Raw genomic sequence first — 21,320 nt, 5'->3', positions numbered from 1 at the left:
AAGAACGCAAGTACAGGGGACGCATGAAAGTGCCAGGACGTGTTCTTGGTATCGAGGATGCATCGAATGCAGACTGAGAGAATCAAACCGTTAAAAATCCCAGAAGACGCTGCGGGCGGTCGACATACGGAAGCCTGTAAGCTTCAAACTTCTCGTTTCTCACCATAGACTGTGGTTCTCACTTAAAGGGAAAGTTCGCCCAAAAATGAAAATTCTGTCATCATTTACTCACCCTCAAGTTGTTTCAAACCTGTATGAATTTCTTTTTTCTGCTGAACACAAAAGAAGATATTTTGAAAAATGTCGGTAACCAAACAGTTGATGGACCCCATTGACTTCCATAGTATTTTTTTTTCCTACTGTGGAAGTCAATGGGGTCCATCAACTGTTTGGTTACCGACATTTCTCAAAATATCTTCTTTTGTGTTCAGCAGAAAAAAGAAATTCATACAGGTTTGAAACTACTTGAGGGTGAGTAAATGATGACAGAATTTTCATTTTTGGGCGAACTATCCCTTTAAGAGATTCCCGCTGCAAGCTCACAATGCGTGACGGCTCATGAAAGTAAACATTTGTCCGTCTGTTTTGCTTAATTTTAATAAAGTGATAAAGACCTTAAAAAAAGTGGCAGTATTTTTATTGGAATATTAAAAAGAATCGTAACATTGACAATGGCTATTCATTTTCATAAACACACGGTAAAATAAAAAAAAGATATATACATTGATATGAAAACAATGTCTATAATAAAATGAAAGAAATGTTTAATAGGTTGTGACATTTGTTTGTGATGTTATGTTGTATTTATTGTGCTTTGGTCATTAATCGCTATTTGCTGAGATGGTCAGTTAATCAGCAAGATCGCAGCACATCTCAATTCTCACAAAGTTGGGTTCTGTGTCCTCGCGTCTTTCCAAGTTCGTTCTTTCAAGGTCGTCTGGCAAGACCGGTCTCAACGAGAACGCAAATCCGTTCCTTGTGTTCTTGGAATTGAGAAACAGCCGTCGTTTACATTAATTAGCATGTTTCTTACATTATTTAACACTCTTTTAGCATGAATTAACATGTCGCTAACATGATTTAACATGTTGTTAACATGAATTACCATCCTGCTACCATGAATTAGCATGTTGCTAACATTAATTAGCTTGTCGCTAACATGATTTAACATGTGGTTAACATGAATTACCATCCTGCTAACATGAATTAGCATGTTGCTATCATTATTTAGCTTGTCGCTAACATGATTTAACGTGGTTAACATGAATTACCATCCTGCTAACATGAATTAGCATGTTGCTATCATTATTTAGCTTGTCGCTAACATGATTTAACGTGGTTAACATGAATTACCATCCTGCTAACATGAATTAACATGTTGCTAGCATGAATAAACATGTCACTAGCATTATTTATGCTAACCATTTATGCACCATTTAACATGTTTTAACATATTGCTAACATCAATTACTATTTTGCTAACATGATTAAACATGCTGTTAACATTAATTAGCATGTTGCTAGCATGATTTAACAAGTTTGCTAACATGTCCTAAGCTAGTTGCTAGGCTTTGTTAATGATAGATACATAGTGGACAAAGCTTAAATGCTTTATTAGAGTTATAAAGGTCGGACCCGAGTCTGGTGGTTGTAGCTTTAAAGCTGTAGGAGGAGATACAGTCTAAACTTTTGGTTTACAGTAAAAACTATAACTTTTACTCCACAAACCCCCCAAAAATTTGATGCGTCCACAAATCCCTCATTAACAGACACACAAACCTTTGACATTCAACATCATAGATCATTATTTTCCAGAGATCAATTCACCATAAAACTGTTTCAACTGACTAGATCTCACAAATGTAGATATTCAGATGAAATGACAAAATTAAAAAATACTGTAGTAGCCATTCATTAAAAGCGCTGAGATGAGATTGTGTCTCATCCACGGTCAGGAGAAAAAAAAATAAGGCTCATCTTACCCCATGTTACCCTTCGACTACAAAAATACCCGTACATTGATATTAAACAACATGTGCAGATATTATTATTTAATTACTATTTCTACTCTTTCCTTATATGACTTCAGCATTAAAACAGCGCCTCGGCCAGCTTTGGTAATCCAGCTTCTCACATTCCCAGCAAGTGTAGAGGAAAAATACAAACAGTCAGTAAGAGACCATAGTATAAATCAAAATTAATAATAAATCTGTGAATAATTATTTGCCTTTAACATCAGTAGTAATCATTAAAACCTTGCATATTTACACGAAGAGTCCTTAAGTAAAACAGTGCTGTGCCGTAATAAACACCATGAGCTGTGGCATTGAGACGAGAGTCTTGAGGAGTGAGGTCAGGCGTCCTGAAGCTCGTCCTCCTCGGGAGTCTGAGCAAGAAGAGTGCGGATCTCCTCCTCGTCGTTCAGGGGGTTTTCCTTGTACTCCTCCTTCAGCCACTCTCTGAACTGAACACACACATGAAACACTATCATCCAGCACTTCATTCACACATGCACAGAAAGTTGAGTGATTCTGATTAATGCAACCATATCCCAGCTGTGTTCATATAGAAATCGCATTTGAATCACGTATTTACATTAAAACAAACATATTAACCCTATAAAGCTACTGTATTTGATATGCAAATTTCGGTTACATTTTATTTTAAGGTGTATTTGTTAGTGTAATTATATATTTAAGTACTGAGTAATAATAATTAACTACATGTACTTACAGGGTTAGGATTAGGTTTAGGTTAAGAGTTAGTTGCATGCAATTATGCATAATTTATAGTTAAAACTATAGTTACTACATGTAATGTATGTAACAATGACACTGTAAAATAAAGTGTTACCCAAATTTCCAAGGCCTCTAAATGATTAACACGATGAAAACTTTGCTGAAAACCCTATTGCTAACATGTTTTAGCATGAAATAGCAGGATTTTAACATGTTGTTAGCATGAATTAGCATTTTGCTAACATGTTGTTAACATGAATTATAGGGGTGTGACGAGATCTCGTGTTACGAGATCTCGCGAGATTAAAACGCGACGAGATTTCTCGTCAAGGTGAAACTTTGTCTCGTGAGTTGTTGTGATGTGAGGGTGAAATTAGTATTGAAGATGCCCCTGCCACTTTTAAATCATTTGTGTGCCGGGCCAATCACACACACACTCCGCGCACACACACACTCACTGTCCCTCGCTCACTCGCGCGCACTCACTGTTGCTCGCACTCTCACTCACTCGCGCACACTCACTCTCGCACACACTCAACCCGTCGTGGAGGACCGTTAAAATTAAACATGCTAGTCTTTCTGTCGTGATGTCCTGAAGCATCGCAGACGCGTAGGTTGTCGCCCACTATGACACACTATACGAAATGAAACGATCGAATCTTGCGTCCCGACGCCCGTTGTCCTTTACGAATCTCCACGAAACGGATCGTGCCAAAATCGCGCTAAAATAGTGTAATCTGAACCAGGCAGGTAATAAACATTTGACCTATCACGCAAAGAACCTATTAAAGCACTAAGACATGGGAACAGTATAGCTAACACACATATCACAAGTCATATCGACATCGCAATATTAAACAATGTTATCGCAGCTTTTCCTCATATCGTTGCAGCCCTAGTTACTGCCCAAAGGTCTCAACTGCTGCCAGAAATCGTCGACATGCTTATATTCTTGAAAAAGAACATGACCATAATCTTAGGCTGTTCTGTGTAGTTAATTTATCTCTTTTTCATGCTTGAAGAAAAAATTTGTCTCTGTTTGAACTTGTAGTTTTGAGAGAGCAGTACTTTGATTATGGATACACACTTACTGTTTGCATTTAAAGTGTTATTTCAGTTATTTATATTTATTTTATTTATACTGTTTTATTTTTTTTTATGTTCGATTTGTGGAAAGGAGTTAGATTTCTCATGTGAAATCGTACAGGGGAGAAGCCAGACGGTAGAGTTTATAGCAAAACATTTTGCAGTGTTTGCATGTCCTTTACCGCATATAATTAATTAAAATAGAAGTAAAATAACATTCATTACAAGTTGATTTCAAAATGCACCTAAATTGTTTTGCATTTTGTGATTTTCAGTTGAATAAAAGACTATTTTCCATTCATATATTTCATCATTGAGGATTTCTTAAAAATTGTGTAAAAATCTCGTCTTGTCTCGCTCTCGTGAACCCAATCTCGTGTCTCGTCTCGTCTCGTGGAGTAAGCGTCTCGTCACACCCCTAATGAATTAGCATGTCATTAACATTTAATATGTTGTTAACATTATTTAACATGTTGCTAGCATGATTTAGCATGTTAACATATTGCTAACATGAATTGCCATGTCACTAGCATTATTTAGAATAAGCATGTTGGCCAGCATGATAATGTAACTTATTACATGGCTTGGTTGAATTCGAATGTAGAATGCGGTGTGTTATTTCTTGATAACAGACCACTGCTAAGTATAACACACCGTTGCCATGCAAAACAGAGCGTTGCTATGGACGCAGGATTCTAACCGTAGAGACGGAACGGACTATTTTCTTTAGCGGAAGCATTACAATCTTTTTTACATCAATAAACTTCTTTTTAAATCAATATTTTGTGTCAAATTATTGATTTATTTGGTGGGTAGCCATGTAATAAGCGGGATTAATGTAGAGTGAGGCGGTTGTTATAGCGAATACAACCCCTTCAGGCTGATTCAAGACCCCTCCTCTTTGCGTCAGGGTCCTGATCAGCCTGTCGGGGTTGTATTCGCTATAACAACCGCCTCGATCTACATTATCCCTTACATATGTAACAATGACACTGTAAAATAAAGTGTTACACAAATTTCTAAGGCCTCTAAATGATCAACACAATGAAATCTTTGCTGAAAAACCCTAATGCACACAATCTACTACAGTCCTTCTGTCGTCTGATTGAGAGTTTAGACTTTTTTTAGCATGTAAAAGGTCTTACAGTATAATCAGCGGTGGTTTCTTCATTGGGGCGATAGGGCGACGCACCACCAAAGTGTGAAAGGGACTTTTTCAATCACAATCTCATTCGACCACAGAGTTACGCTAGCAGTCACTCACTGTTGTTCTGCCTCTGGATATAGTCCAATCAGCGCCAAGTCACGTTCTGTGGAGTACCGCCTCTTTTTGGGCGATTTCACTATGGCCGAAAATCGCCCAGAGTGTTCCCATAGACTTACATTCAAAGATATTTATTTTCGAACTGCAGGCACTGCAATGCATTCTCTATGGGTTCCTGGAGGGCTCGCACTAACGCGCTTTCGTCATCATACGTAAACTTAACTTGTGCAGCGATTGGTGGAAACAAATATACCTCTAATAATATTTAGATAAGCTGAAGTGACATCCAATAATTTCCTCAGTGCATAACTTATTTCACGGACATATTCTCCATCTGTAAATGTTAGAAAGTCATTATTTCCAGTTTGCTGTCATGAGTGGGCGAGCTTTCAGCAAGCTAAACTTCCGTGAACGAGTGCCGCCGCGTGCATGCGCGCCGAACAGACGGAGCGCAATAGAATAGGAGCGCAATTATTCTGACTAAAATATACATTAGCACTAAATTAGAAATATATTTAGCTAAAATATTTGTTGTTGAATATTTGTTGTTGCTGGTGAACATAAATGTGCTAGAGAATTTCAAACCTACATGTGTATTTTTATGATATTAGCTTTGTTTTTATTTTTTTATTTTTTATTTTAAGTTTAGTAAATTTAACTACTTCTTTAAAAAGCATTATTTTGTTTTTAGATTGTAATGTTGCAATGTTAGAATGTAATGTGATTTGACCCCTTTTTTGGATAGACTGCAGATAGACAGCAAGGTTACACTATGTTTGCTTTTATAACCTTCAATATGAACATTGTTTGTAGGACAATATTGATCAGGATATTAAATATTTTAAAAAAAAATTAAATACAGTTTTTTTTTTTATTCAAATAGAAAAATAATAATTAAATACTCAGATTATACCATACATCGCCATTTAGCCCAAAAATTCAGATTTATTTGGCAATTGGCTATTTCCCAACCCTACCGGCTTAAGTTTTAGCTAAACTTTAGGCTAATGATAGCTACATTATTATCACTGTTAAATTGTTATTTAACAATTAGCCTACATTCAGTCCTGGATTAATAATTCAGTTTGTTGCGCCCCCCCAAATTTTTTTAGCACCAGCCGCCACTGAGTATAATTGTACAAAAATTCAGCTTCAGCTTATGCTTCACGTGTCTTTTTGCAGTGAAATCTTCAGTTTTAATAAAGTAAACGTAAGAATCACTTATAATTTCAGTAATATTTCAAGATGAACACTTACCGGACTGAAGCAACTTAGCTTTACTTGATTATCCATAAATTATTTTGTTTTAGAAAAATCATGTTCAAATATGATCCATCAGGCTTTTGAGGAAGGTTTATTTGTTCATCTGTCAATCATCATTGCGTTATAACTTTTAAAACTACAGAGCTTTGATCATAAAACTAAGCATTTAAATATCATCTTACTAAGATATTATTGGAAGATATAGAGTGAAGACTGATATTTATATGATTTTATGCAAGTAGTCACTATACTCTTATAAAGATCTCATTGGTTTACATGACAAACTATCAGACTTTTTTTTCCATGTACATATCAGCATTTTCACCAAATTGCATATTTTTGCTCAGTTTGGGCAACTGAGCTCCCTAAGAATGAGTTTCATATTCTCACTATATTATATTTGAGCCATAAAAGCCTGATGTATCAAATATATATATATATGCCAATTTTAGATTTTTCAGACTATTATTTAATGTCTGGCTTTACAGGTGTAGCATCTGGACCAATCAGACACACAAATTATTAATTATATTCAATGAATAATCCAGCAAACTCGCTCTCCCAACAAAAGGTCTATGAAACGTCCCCCAAAACTAACATCCCAAATGAAGCTAATACACTGGCAGAACGTGGTGTCCTGTTACAGGACACATTTAGACTGATGAGACTTTTACGACCCCAAAAGGAATTTCCAGAGTTTTGACTCTCACTTAATTCTTGCTGAGAAGGAGAAATAAACCCTTTAATCCTATATATTCTATATGTAACCACTTGAGAAATGTGTAAACATGTATCTAACTTTCCCATCTCATGATTTTCCTTTTATGTGGTTTGGCCTTTGTCTTCATTCTCTCTTTTAAACTCTTTTGGATTAATGTTTCAGACTTGCATTCTATGGTTAACCAAAATCATATGTGTGGCATGTTTAGTCTCTATAAACTCCAATCTTCGTCCACCATTTGTTAATTTACATTACATTTTGCTAACTTTGTGACGCATTAGTTTTATAAGAATCTTGAAGATTCTTTTGTTAAACACCCAATCAAATTACATGTTCAAAGGCCTGCTAGAACAATGGGTCGTAAAGAAATTCCCTCCAAAGGGAACAACTTCTTCTTGGCTCACAACCATCCAGAGGGTGTAACATCTTCACGCTTTAAAAATCACTGATCACAAGATCACGCCTCTTACTCTCTTAGTCCCTTTCTGAAATCCTGACGTGAAGATGATGCTGAACTAGAAGTTTCTAAGGACCACCAAGCTTGTGCCAGGCTGCGGCCTCGTCTTTCCATTCACCAAAGATCCTCTGACTCCCACTGGTTCTCTCTCATCATGATCACATCAGCAAAGATCAACTGGAGCCTCAACAAATTGCATCAGGACAGTTTAATTCAAATGGTACTTGGTCTCATTATTTGATACATTAAGTATCCTTACCCCTTTTAAAGAAGGGCGTGTTAGAACTAAACTGATGGTTTGCTCAAGGCTGTTGATCTGCTGAATTTCAACCAATGCTGTAACTTCTTGCTTTCCTGTATTCTGCTTCAGCTCTCTTTCCCTTGGTAAACTGTATGCATGTATGTGTTAGAGTAATAAAGTCTTGTTCATCTCACGCGCAAAGTTGTCCGTGTCTCAAGCTCATAATGGAGTCCCTAATCATGCAGATTACAGGCTCTGAATAGTACTGTACAGTGAGAAAGACATTTCCCATACCCAGGAAATGTACATTTCTTAGAGTTAATAAACAATTAACACTGAGTGTTCACGGCACAAACAGGTTAATTGATTGTAATATTAATTTTACTACATTAAGTTAATTCTATTAACTACTGAAGCCCTGAACCGCAAGTAAAAAAAACAATCCATAAAAAAAAAAAAGAATTATAGCATTTCGAGATTAAAGTTGAAATATTTCGAGAATAAAGTCTCTACACGATCCAAGTCGAGGAATAAGAGTCTTATCTAGAGAGACCATAGCTCATTTTATAAGAAAATAATAAACATTAATATACTTTGTATACTAAGTCGTGGATGTGCAGGACAAGCATTTGTAGTTAAAAAGTATATAAATGTTTTTTTTAATAATTTTTTTCTTATAAAATGGCCAATGGTTTGTCTAGATAAGACTCTTATTCCTCGGCTGGGATTGTGTCAAGACTTTGAAGCTGCACTGAAACAGCCCGTTGGACCCCATTGAAGTCACTATATGGAGAACAATCCTGGAATGTTTTCCTCAAAAACCTTCATTTCTTTTCGAAAGACATAAACATCTTGGATGACGTGGGGGTGAGTAAATTATCAGTACATTTTTATTCTGAAGTGAACTAATCCTTTAACCCTTGTGTGGTGTTCATATTTTTGTTACTCAGCCAGTGTTCGTGGGTCTGGTGGACCCGCTGCATTTTTGGGTTTTTAATTCAACACAATCAAAAATGTTATGTTAAAATACTCAACAGATGTTTACTTCATCCCAATTACAAGCAATATAAACAGCATTTATGGTTAATATTTTATCTTTACCTTTGTTAGATCACATTTAAGAATTGCAACCTCATGTGGAAATGGCAGGGGTAGAAACAAAACTCACTTTTGCACTCTTTCACACTTACACACACAGACACACACAAAACACCCCCCCCCCACCCACACACACACATACACACACCCACAACACACACACAGACACACACAAAACACCCCCCCCCCCACCCACACACACGCACACGCACACACACACACACACACACACACACTCACTTGGATATGTGGTGTATGGTCACTCTCCATAGGCATAATGTTTTTTCTAATGTACAAACTGTATAATCTATCCCCCTACACTAACCCGACCCCTAAACCAACCAATCACAGACAACTTTTGGCATTTTTTTAATTTCAAAAAACACCATTTAGTATGTTTTAGTATGAGGACACAGATGTCGTCATAAACCATGTTTACGTTGTAATACCCATGTCATTATACACATTTGTGTCCTCATAAACCATATACAAGAACATACACACACTAACAGCAGGCCCTGACAGGAGGAGGACAGAGTAAAGGTATACAGGACCTACAATTTCCACACTTTTATTAGCCCCGGGTCCAGTGGACCCGAACATCCTGTGTGTAATATAAATGTGTAGGGGGGGGTGTACAGTGTGTTTTCATTGAAAATGTGTTCTGATATATATTCCTCACAGAAAATGAGCCAAGGCCAATGAGTCTCAGTTTGAAAAAATAATTAATTGTATCATTTTTCTTTTGATAAAAAATGAAAACGGGTCCAACAGACCCGAACACCATACAAGGGTTAATACCCTTACTGGACGAATGCCGCATGCATTGTGTTCACATAAAGGCTCTCGCATTGCAAACCTCATATTATATATTGCCGACTCACTGTAGTGTTAAGTTTATCCTGAACTCTAAAGGTAAGAATGTAATGGTTTCTTCTTCACTTCAATTGTCGCTTCTTCTGTCACTAGTTTCAGTTTTTGAGAGGAAAAATATAAAATACTGTTCATACAGCGCACTGTGTTTCCGTGACTGTGCGAAGTGAAGCATCTGGGTCGGCAGGTTTGCGTAACAAAACCAGCCCAACTGCTGTTCAAAACCTGCCCAATCATGGCCAAAACTAGCCCAAAACTAACCCACTTAACACATGTAAAACGTTCCTTAACTTGGGGTTAGAAGCAGGGTGTAGAACGACGATAACCCGGGGTTGCACATAAACATGGTCATTGACATAATTCCAGGTCAATGTTTAAGTGGTCAGGTTTGTAAAGATACTGCCACAATAAAAGCAAACCTATTTGATTAGGATCATTCACCTTCAAACATGAACTCATGAGGTGCAAAAGGCACTGTCTTCGTTTTGGTGCTGCTAGCCACTGACAATGTAATTTCATTCATCACATGTGGAGGAATCACCTGCTGTAGTTGAGTGCTCTCAAACTCCTTCAGCTGGGTCTGGAAGCCCACATTAGGTGAAGCACAGGGTCTCGCCAGCTTCACCGCAGCCAGAGCGTCCTCCCATCCCAGAGTAGTGACGGTCATAACGTACGCCACCACCAGCGTCACGCTGCGCGACACGCCAGCAAGACTGGATCACAGGAAATCAGAAATCAGCCACTCACTAACACCATATCCACACTACTATGTTTTCTTTGAAAACGCATCTTTTTCTCTCCGTTTTGGCCTACCGTCCACAATGAGACGGCGTTTTTATTAAAGGAGTGGTATAATGCCCTTTTCACAAGATGTAAAATAAGTATTTTATGTCCCCAGAGTGTGTATGTGAAGTTTTAGCTCAAAATACCCCACAGATATTTTTATAAAACATGTTAAAGTTGTCACTTTTTGAGGGTGAGCAAAAACGCACCGTTTTGTGTCTGTTCCTTTAAATGCAAATGAGCTGCTGCTCCTGGCACAGGGGGCGGAGCTTCAAGGGCTTGCACTCACACAGACATACACTGAATATTTCAAGAACTTTTAGCCTTTTATGTTCAAACCGGATTCAGACAATGATGGAGAGACTCAAGAAGAAGTGACAACATGTAGAAGCAACAGGACATTTCTGAATGGTTAGTTGATGAATTTATGTAGCTTATGTGTAGTTATCTTCTAATCATTGATTAGCATATTCTGTCTTGATAATCTATAAATCGTGTTCATGGGGCGGGGTTTATGTAAATTTTAGGAATTTACATAAATGGAGGAATGTGGTGTAGTCCCTACCAGCCGTTTGTTGTAGTCCTTAAAAAGCGATTTCTTTAAAAGCAAATATCTCCCTTTACTTTGAACTTTGAGCATTGGAACTTTAGAGATGTTGTTTATGCTCAAACAGCAACATTACACACTAACTAAAGTTAAAAAAAAGTGAAATCATAATCAACAAAGCTTTTTGAAAAAACTCTCCAAAGTGTTTAGATTTGGAAACGCCGTTTTCGTGTTGTAGTGTGGACTGTCAAAACGGAGGTATTTAAAAACTATGATGTAAGTTTAGTCATGTGACGCATATTGTACCAATAAATATTCATGTTTATACTGGTATTGTGCCTGTTATGTGCTATTCACGCTCACACTGTTGCTAAAATATGTTACTTTGCACACTCTTCATATCACAGTCCTACAAACGTGTGAAATTTACTCACATTTGCTGTCCTGTGGCAAAACATGAGAGCAGTTTTAGCGTTTTAGACCAAACATATAATGGTGAGTGTGTGCGACCTGGACGCATCAGTGAATGCTGAGATATTTTGCTAAATAAAATTATCCTGTCAGAAGAATTTGCGCGATAACTTTATTATTTATTTTTCCGTCTGTATCATCTCCGTGAGCTTCTGTGAGGTTTTACACATGCGCAGAAAGGTGAACTTAGCGTTTTTCTCATCAACACTGACACGTCTGAAAACGCTAGTGTGGACAGAGAGTGTATTTAAAGGAAAAAAGCTGTTTTCAAATGTATCCGGATTAATGTAGACGTAGCCTAAGTTTCTTTTACTGATTTGATTCTATATTTTCACAAAATGTTAGACATTAAAATAACTACAGGACGATACGACATAATGATTACTGCCGTTTGTTTAGGTTAGGCATTAGAACGAGCCCCAAACCCTAAGCATTCAACTTCGTTGGCATTGCAAGAGGTTCACATTTCAAAGTTCAAACCTCAGTTTTCCAGAATGAAGCACTCTACACATATGCTGCATTATATTCTCATATCAAACAGAGAGGCCCGTGTTTACTGTTGTTTTTGGGAAGTTCAAAAATAGCCGACCCCCCTAGCCGAGTTATCAGCTGTTCACATTATCACACTGGGCTCGATTAGGGCTGATATCTTGGTTGTGTGCACATTTTGCTTCCTCTTAAGGTAGGCTCTTATATCTTGGTGCATGCAACCATAAGGGTCTACTAACATCAGTTCATTTACAGTGTAGATATCAATTGTTAGAGGACATACAGTACAAACTTTTTTGCTCACCAGCCACTGTGGCCAGTGGTTTTCAAAAGTTAATAGCATTTTCACTGGCCAACAATTTGACATCGATACCATGGGGAAAAACTGCCATATAGATATCTTTAATATTATCTCATAATTTGGCAGCAGGATTATTAGGCTGCTGTCACTTTAATACCTGAAGCATGGATCCATTATACTGTTACACATGCATTTTCTTTCTCATCCGTTATTTCAGTATCAATAATTATCGTAAAAACGATATTTTTGACAACACTAAATTGCACTTAATTATTTCAGATGCCCTTTTAAAAGACTACAATTGAAAAATGTATATATTATATATAAAATTCAACCCGCTAAAGTGGCTAGTAGGAGTGAAATGTCAATGTCAAGCCCTACATACAAACCCCTCACTTACCAGTGAACTAGACAGCCCTCCCCTTTCAATCGGGACTCGTGCATGAACATAATGCTCTTCTTAAAATGCTGAATGCTGTGGAAGGGAAAGAGACCAATTTTTTTCAACCACATGTAGGTCTATACAGAGGTGACACAAATGTGAAGGATGCTGAAATGAAATATAACCTGTTTTAATGCAGTAATGTTATATTTGGACACTGAAGACACACTTAATGTATTAATGTCAAAGATTTGTTTTGACATTTTGTTATCTAATGCATTGACATTCAGGCAGTAGGTGTGGCTTAAAAAGATTTCACCAAAAAATATTTTGAAGAAATGTTTTTTTTTTGTTTTTTTTTTACAATGAAAGTCAATGGGGTCCAAAACAACTTTTGCTGTATGGGGGGGGGGTGGAGCATTTTTTGCATTTTTCCAAATATCTTCTTTTGTATTAGACAGAAGAAGAAAAATCATACAGGTTTGGAACAACATGAGGGTGAGTAAATTATATTAATTTTTGGGTTATATTTTGTCAGTTTTGGTTCATCTACATGTCGTTGAGGCCTGAGTTCAGACGACGACACTGACAGCGCTGTTCCTCCAGTGGCGGGAAGGTCGTAACAGTAAACAGAGAATTACGAGACATCCAGTATAAATGATGTTTTCCAGATCCAGATTGCTCAAAGCGGCTAGCCGGTCTACACTACATTTTTTTTTTTTTTTTTTACAACTTTCATTTTACTCCCTTCACAGTTCCAGTCAAAGTTTATGTAGGCTTGATACTGACACTCAAATAAGTATGTATTGAAATGCTCGAAACATTTCAGTGATGAGTTCAAGCTGAGTCAGTATTGTATGTGAAACAGCGTTAAAACACTGGCCGAAATATAAAATTTGTTAATTAGAAATTATAAAATGTATCGTTCCGGTCCTCGATTCTGATTGGTTGTCGCATTCGAAGCCGCTGTGAATTACTCTACAAACATACACCAAATAAATATTCAGTGGAATGAAGTATTTGAGTAAAGGTAATTAGTTACTGTACTTTTTGTCTACCTTGTAGTCTTTACTCCAGTACATGTGTGATATTACATTACTCGTTACATTTTGCATGGCACCTAACTTTTTCTGCAAAGTTTTTTCTACATTTATTTCAGCTACAACATAAGTGATATCGCCATCTACAGGGCATTGGAGGTCCTATATCTTGTGCGTTTTGCCTTTACTCACATTTACTCACCCAAACTTGTCAACAAGGCTACGTTATGTGGGTGTGAGTGCATTTGCAGATAGTTGTGAATCGCAGGTGTTTGATATATGAGATGAGAGCATGACTGCAGTCGGTGATGAGGCAGAAACCAGCATGTTCAGTGCAAGCATACTTCAACTACTTGCTTTTACTTCACATTATATATGCATTATATTGAAGAGAACTTTTTGAAGGATATTGGCTTACTTATGGCCTCTTTGAGCACTTGAGCTTAACAGAGACTTGAGTGTTTGTAGACATTTAAGAGGCTGTTATGTAGACCTTTATTTATTGCAATATTGTGGTGTTCAGATTTATTTTAATTTTAGAAAATAAACATGATTGCTCTCCTCACAAATGAACTATTTCTTGTTTTTCACTGGCATGTCTCTTACATTCAGTACGAGTAAAATACTTAAGTACTATTAAAATCAGATACTTTCACCCCCGGTTTCACAGACAAGGCTTAAGTCTAGTCCCAGGCTAAAATGCATGTTTGAGCTGTTTAAACTGAAAGCAAATTGCACTGACATTTCTTAAAATATGTCAGTGCCACTGTTTTGTCTCAAGATCAGTAATGTGTTTTTTTTCCCTAAGGCATGTTTATTTAAGATTCTTAAATGCCCTAATTGAACTAATCCTGGCTAGCCCTGTCTGTGAAACCGGGCTATCATTTTCATTTTTGGGTGAACTAACCCTTCAACTATTGTGCTCTACTTGTTCTTGGTCCCACACTGTTTGACCAATGAAATTCCAATATTTTTTTTTTTTTTTTTAAAGACACTGGTATTTCCATTTATATGTAGGGTACCAATCTTTTGATTTGATATTTTTAAGTGATTATGCTTTTTAATGCACAAAATGAGCCAGATGGACAGAATGATGGCCAAGTTCTGCTCTACACAAGCACTCGCAAAGATAATTTAGAGCAGAGCAAAACTGGAAAATCAGATTCAATACAGATATTTTCACAACTTGTTTAATTATAAAATTCCCTGATATTTACAGGTTTTCCATGATCTGAACAGGTTGGTCAAGTCTCCACAACATTATGCTATGACTGATAAAGAGGATTCTGTGGTGAAGTAAATACTAAATGTAAACACAAATGAAGTTAGTTATTTTCCAATTATTTTTCAATAATTCAGCGGCCCAGAGTCAATTACTCCGCTTATACTATGGTGACCACATCTCAAAACATTGTCCAGATGATGCATTTCAAGACGTTTGTCAGGTTTTTGTCCTTAAAATGCTCTCGTGTGTGGGCCTAATTTCTTACACATCTCATCCCAAGCCTTATTCCAAAACGTCATTTTAGAGCTCGTAACCCAATGATATCAGTCTAATGCAGTTATTAATGCAGTTATTAGAGAGAAAGAGAGATTAAGCGTGTGAATTACCTCAGTCTGTGCGTCTCTCAACAGTGTTCGGCACCAGCGTCTATTAATAGCAAACCTATGTTTATCTGCACCTCGCTAGTAAAAAAGTCTTTTAAGTTGCTGAAGTATTTTAATGATAAAATTGTCAGAGCAGCGCTGACAACACGCAAGAGTGTGTGTCTGTACTGTATGTGTGTGTTTGACTGGAAGAGAGAGCAATGAAGAGAGATGTGCTTTTTCATAATAACTAATAACTTGCAAAATACATAATAAAACGTGATTTTTTTGGCAAAATAAAATATAGAATATGGAAATAATTGGATCAGCGTCGTAGTGGGTTTAGGTTCTGTGGGCTGTAAAGACCTTTGAAATAACTGAAATCATTTGGCGAAGTGATTGGACCTGTAATGCGGTCGAGACCTGCTGGAACTACTTTAGCCACTCGTTTCCCTGAAAATAACTGCACACCTTAGAACGTTTGTCAACCAATCAGAATCAAGCATTCAACAGCCCCGTAGTATAAAGTCTAATTACCAACGTTATAACATCAAGCAAAAGCTACTCAACTTTCTGATACTGGTGTTCCCATCATGCACTGGGGCATGCATAATTAATAAGGTTTGCATTTTCTGTTTTCCAGCTGTTTTCCACTGTTTTATCATTTGTTGTTAAGTTTAGCAACATCTGGAGTTAATTTTCTCCTCAAAATGACACATTCATACTCAAAAATGATCCAACGAACGTTACTGTTATTGTCTATTGTGAACCAAGCATTGAGATCTCTGTGTTCGGGTGGGTACCACATTACTTCTATAATGTGAATATCTTGTCCACACAATATCTACTGCATTATTTATTAAGATGTTCTAAGTAAAGCATACACTTGATTCAGTGTTATATTGTTTTGTATTGCAAAGTAAAACTTTCACTGGACAAGTTAATGTTACTGGTAACACTTTACAATAAGGTTCATTAGTTACCATTAGTTAACTAGTTAACATGAACTAAGAATGAACAATACTTCTACAGCATTTATTAACATTGATTTAAACATTTACTAATACTCTATTAAAATTAAAGGTTGTATTTGTTAACGAGTTAGTGTACGAGGGGTTTGGAGGACATGTTGGGTATCTTCTTCCTAAAACCTTATGTTTGTTTAAGAATACATACACTTATTGTAATTATAACTTATTGTTCCTAACATAATAAAACCTTTTTGCATTGTCTTCCTATTTGAATATCCTACTAGCAACAAAACACAGACATTGTTCTGCTTGAAACTGTCCAGTTAGTGTCTGTCAAGAAATCCAGAAATCTGACTGTGGTTTCTCTTAAGCATCAACAACACGGTCAGGTACAGTAGCGTTTCCTCCAGAACATCCATCCTTTTGACAGGACCAGGATGAGAAAGGGTTGGGTTTGTCCAGTTTGGTTAAAGAGGGTCAGTTTCACATTACGCATGGCTGGGTTTCGCAGGCTCGTAAGGGTGAAAAGAGGGCTGATGGTAAAGGGGTGATATAAATAAAGGCGTAGTGAGACCAAGGCATCACTGCAGAACCCAGCTCATAACTTCCTTCCTGAACCAAGAGAGCCACAAGAGGAAGTGTGCGTATGTGCGGGTCTCTACGTGCTTGTGTGTGTGTGTGTGTCTGTTAATACATGTGCGCTCAAGGGTGAAACTAGTTTGATATGGCATGTAAAAACCAACATCACAGACTGAGTGTAATGAAGGGAACTGCATGTGTAAATGCAGAACTTATGAAAAGCATTGACATCTTCAGGTTGCCACAGTTACTCGCGCTGCCCACTGGCGGCCAGCTATTAGCAAACATGCCCGTCAGAAATGCACGAAGCTATACTTACAGGTTTTGTGTGGGCGAATCTGCTGCTGGGATACAAAGATAAGTCATCTCCTAAAGAAATGGATGGATGAAAAAGACATGGATGTGCTTTAAAATGTCTCTAAATCACATGTGATGGAGCAAAACACAAGTATGAAACAATTTTGGTTGCACATGCCCACAATGTGGTCATTTTCAATAATAAACCCAAAAATAGCACCTCTCATAGCTCATGCATAAATGCTGCAGCTTATTTTATTGTTTTATTTGCCTTCATGCAAGAGCATGTCAAAATGTGCACACTGTCAAAAAATCTCAACTCATATTGGTTCTTTTTTTGCATGGCTTTTTTTGAGTTTTACTTACTCCCAAAACTTTAGATAACTTTTTAAACAATTCAAATACATTGGAAAAATGCAGTAAATTGAGTTTAGTTAACTAAAAACAAAATAGAAATGCTTTCAGCATTTAACGTCAGCTTATTTTCCTGTCAGAGAAGTCCATCGCTGAGGAAGAGTATCTGCAGAATTTAAGACTTTTTAAGACCTGCACAAATTAAATGAATACCGTTTGTCCCTACAGAACAAACCCATATAATCTCAAAATAAATCTTGCATCAGATACTTAAAAGATTAGTTCACTTCAGAAAATTTCCTTATAATTTACTCTCCCCCATGTCATCCAAGATGATCATGTCTTTCTTCAGTGGAAAAGAAATGAAGGTTTTTGAGGAAAACATTCCAGGATTGTTCTCCATATAGTGACTTCAATGGGGTCCAACGGGTTGAAGGTCCAAATGTGAGTTTCAGTGCAGCTTCAAAGTCTCGACACGATCCCAGCCGAGGAATAAGAGTCTTATCTAGACAAACCATCGGCCATTTTATAAAAAATAAATAAACATTTATATATGTTTTAACCACAAATGCTCATCTTGCATTAGCTCTGTGATGCGCCACACATGTGTTTCCGGTTCAAAAATGTAGTGTATAGACCTTATGCGCCAGAGAAACGAGGGCGCCGCCATCTTTAGAATATTGTCTTTGAACTTCCGTTTTGCGGTCGCCCTGTATATTTCTATGGCATTGCTGTCCAGGAGTAATTAGCTTTTGAAGTGGATTTACTTAATGTAAAGTTAACGAAAGTTATCATGAGGACTGTAATGTTTAAAGCAGATGTCTTAACAAATGTCAGTCGACCAGAAAGATTTTAAAACGAGCCATTCATTCATAAATACACAAGATCGATACAGACCGGAAGTCAAAAGACAACGAGTGCAGCGCTGAAAATGGGTGGGGCTACATAAGGTCTATATCAGGTCTCATTTTCTCCTCCAACTTCAAAATCATCCGACATTGTTGTTTTACCTTTTATTTATTTATTTTATGCACGTTCGCTTTGTAAAAACTGGGTCTGTCCTTCTGCCTTCGTCACGCGTGACCTTTCAACGTGATTACGTAATGTGTGAAGTCGTGGACATGCAAGATGAGCATTTGTGGTTAAAAAGCATATAAATGTTTATTTTTTTAAATGAGTGATGGTTTGTCTAGATAAGGCTCTTATTCCTCGGCTGGGATCGTGTCGAGACTTTGAAGCTGCACTGAAACTCACATTTGGACCTTCAACCCGTTGGACCCCATTGAAGTCACTATATGGAGAACAATCCTGGAATGTTTTCCTCAAAAACCTTCATTTCTTTTCCACTGAAGAAAGAAAGACATGGACATCTTGGATGACGAGTAAATGATCAGGAAATTTTAATTCTGAAGTGAACTACTCCTTTACTTAACCAGGCTGCAACACACGTTCAGCTGCTAAACAGGGTAAAATACTGAGAATGTAGTATGTCGTCATTCAGCTGACTTGACACTGATCTCGTATGTGTGCATCAAAAGCTTCTTTATATTTTGAAGACATGAAGTAATGAGTCGAACTACCTGTAAAATGGGAGCGGCGGTGTCATGGATGGAGAGGATGTGCGTGATGTTGTTTCTCGCTAATTGCTCCCTGTCTCTGGCATCTGTAAAAAAGAAAAATATAAAAATAAACACATTTATCATCTTTTCTAAACATGCACCTTATTGAAAATGGTGTTTTCGCTTCCAGTGTTGTCCATTCTTACCTTTGAAGTTACCCAAGTACAGGTCTGACAGAACCTGGGACGACACAAGCAGGTTAGTTCAGTCACAACCAGACCAAAATAACACAAAACTACATCTTTACAGCACTCAAAAAAAATAGATCACTGATGTGTTTAAAGTCACCATAAAATCAAAATGGAATATTCTTGTTTTTTACTTGGAATATTTCAGTATTTATTCTGTTCACTCAATAGGGGGGAAAAGACTCTCAACTTCCATTTCATGTTGCCTTTAAAGTGTCTGTGAAACCCAAAACATTAACATGCCCCGCCCCCAACCCGTCGCTCACATGAAACCATGGCAACAATTAGCAAACTGTAACCTTTTCTACAATCTAATCCCAATGGATAAAATTAAGTCCTGCCCTACATTTTTTTTCTCAACAGTAAGCCATTTCACTAAGATAATTTGTCACAGCAGGGAAGAAAACACGGTCACAAATTTCAACTATTCTGATTCTGATTTTGCGGAAAAAAATTTGACCCTGATTGCTTTTCTGATCTCCTGTTTTAGTGAATAGTGCATTCTTCATAGAAGCTGTGCATGATTTTATCTCAAACAAAATGTGTCATAAATGACCAATTCAGCGATAATAATGACAGAATGTTGATGTGCGTTGCTAAGGTGCTTATGTGGGGTTGCTATCATATTGCTATGAGCGATTTTTTGCACAATGCTGTGCAGATGTTTCGAGTCGCTGTCTGGGTGTTGTGTGCTCTGTGCTGTTGCCAGAGCATTGCTATGTGGTTGCTAAGGTGGTCTAGTTGTTAGCACACTGCTAAGTGGTTGCTATGGTGCTCTGGGTGGTTGCCAGCACGTTGCTATGCAGTTGCTAAGGTGTTCCTAGCAGTTGGTGGTTGCTAGCGTGTTGTTGCTAGCGTGTTGTTGCTGGTTTATAGGTAGTTGCTTACTGGCCTAAGTAAAAAAGAGTCCATCTTCAAGTGATAGCCCATTATCTGTGTGATATATATATATCTATTTTTTTTTTCTCATCCGTTTTAATAGTCAAAACAAAGTAACCGCACATCTCCTCAACAAAACACATAGTTTGAGGAATCATTCAAGGGGCACAACCGTCACAAAGTTTCATACTTAAGTTATTGGTTTGTTCAAATCTCTAGCCCAAAGTATGAGCAACAGTGACGCTTTCCTCAGCCAACACCACTAATAAACACAAACACTTGAAAGGCAGCGTCGTTTTGTTCGTGTTGAAGGCGCATCGATTCATCTCACATCCATCGATCGATAATCCCTCTCAAACTTACAGACGTAAAGCACTACAGAAGAAGGAGATGAGGGAAGCATGTCCATATAACGTTACCTTATTTATTCCGTTTCCCATGCCACGGTGTTTGTTGCAGTGGCTAGTATTTCAGGAGTCCGCTTGAACGAGGCTTATATCACTATCAACAGTTTTTAATCGCTATAAACGGTCACAACACAAGCCTAACAACCAACTTGTCGTGTATACACTCAAATCTGTGTCGAGTTCCTGGACGAGCCTCTCTTAAAGGCACAGTACACAAATAACAGACACCAATTCTGTCCATGTACTTCATGCTATCAGGACTGTTTTAAAGTGAAATAACTCTATTTCACAACACAATTAGAAAATAGTAAGTTTAAAAACACACAGTTTTGGTTTTGGTTATTGTAGTCTAAGTGTCATCAATGTGACTTCTCTGCAAAATGGGTAAATATATGAATAAATTATGGAGAACGATGACAAAGAGGACATTTTTAATTTTTTTATAACCGTTTTCTGCAAGCTTATAAGTTATAAGCCAATAAAATAATTCAAATTCATTTATTTAAATATATTTCACATCTTGGAGGACGATAAAAAAAGAGGACAATTTTCATATAACAGTTTTCTGGAAAGCGTGATTCTGATGGGTCAATCCATTCCAATCCAATCAGTGCTGTACCTGTCGCTCCACTGTCTCTACAAGTAAGCCCATAATAAAATATTCCTATTTATTTATTTATTTAGC

The 21,320-nt window shown here is 37.2% G+C and overlaps 1 protein-coding gene across 1 annotated transcript; it reads right to left on the bottom strand.

Moving 5' to 3' along the window:
- Nucleotides 1-620: 620 nt before the first annotated feature.
- Nucleotides 621-20,819, bottom strand: dusp22b (dual specificity phosphatase 22b). The gene is made up of 7 exons (XM_084119409.1): nucleotides 20,648-20,819; nucleotides 19,308-19,341; nucleotides 19,123-19,205; nucleotides 17,211-17,260; nucleotides 12,733-12,807; nucleotides 10,283-10,454; nucleotides 621-2,464 (listed from the first exon to the last, which is right to left on the bottom strand). The coding sequence occupies exons 1-7, from the start codon at nucleotides 20,666-20,668 to the stop codon at nucleotides 2,354-2,356; spliced, it is 546 nt and encodes a 181-aa protein (XP_083975535.1). The 5' UTR covers nucleotides 20,669-20,819; the 3' UTR covers nucleotides 621-2,353.
- Nucleotides 20,820-21,320: the final 501 nt, after the last annotated feature.

Source organism: Abramis brama (assembly GCF_963993115.1).
Source record: "Abramis brama genome assembly, chromosome: 7".
NCBI lineage: Eukaryota > Metazoa > Chordata > Actinopteri > Cypriniformes > Leuciscidae > Abramis > Abramis brama.
Note: the sequence above shows the minus strand (reverse complement) of the source record. Positions and strands in the feature narration are given on the sequence as shown.

Excerpts from the sequence above, each read along its gene's own strand:
- dusp22b (XM_084119409.1), bottom strand. The coding sequence starts at position 20,668 with ATGGGAAACGGAATAAATAAG. Across the intron at positions 19,206-19,307 it reads GTACTTGGGTAACTTCAAAG|ATGCCAGAGACAGGGAGCAA; the intron begins GTAAGAATGGAC and ends TCTTTTTTACAG. Across the intron at positions 2,465-10,282 it reads AGAGCACTCAACTACAGCAG|TTCAGAGAGTGGCTGAAGGA; the intron begins GTGATTCCTCCA and ends GTGTGTGTTCAG.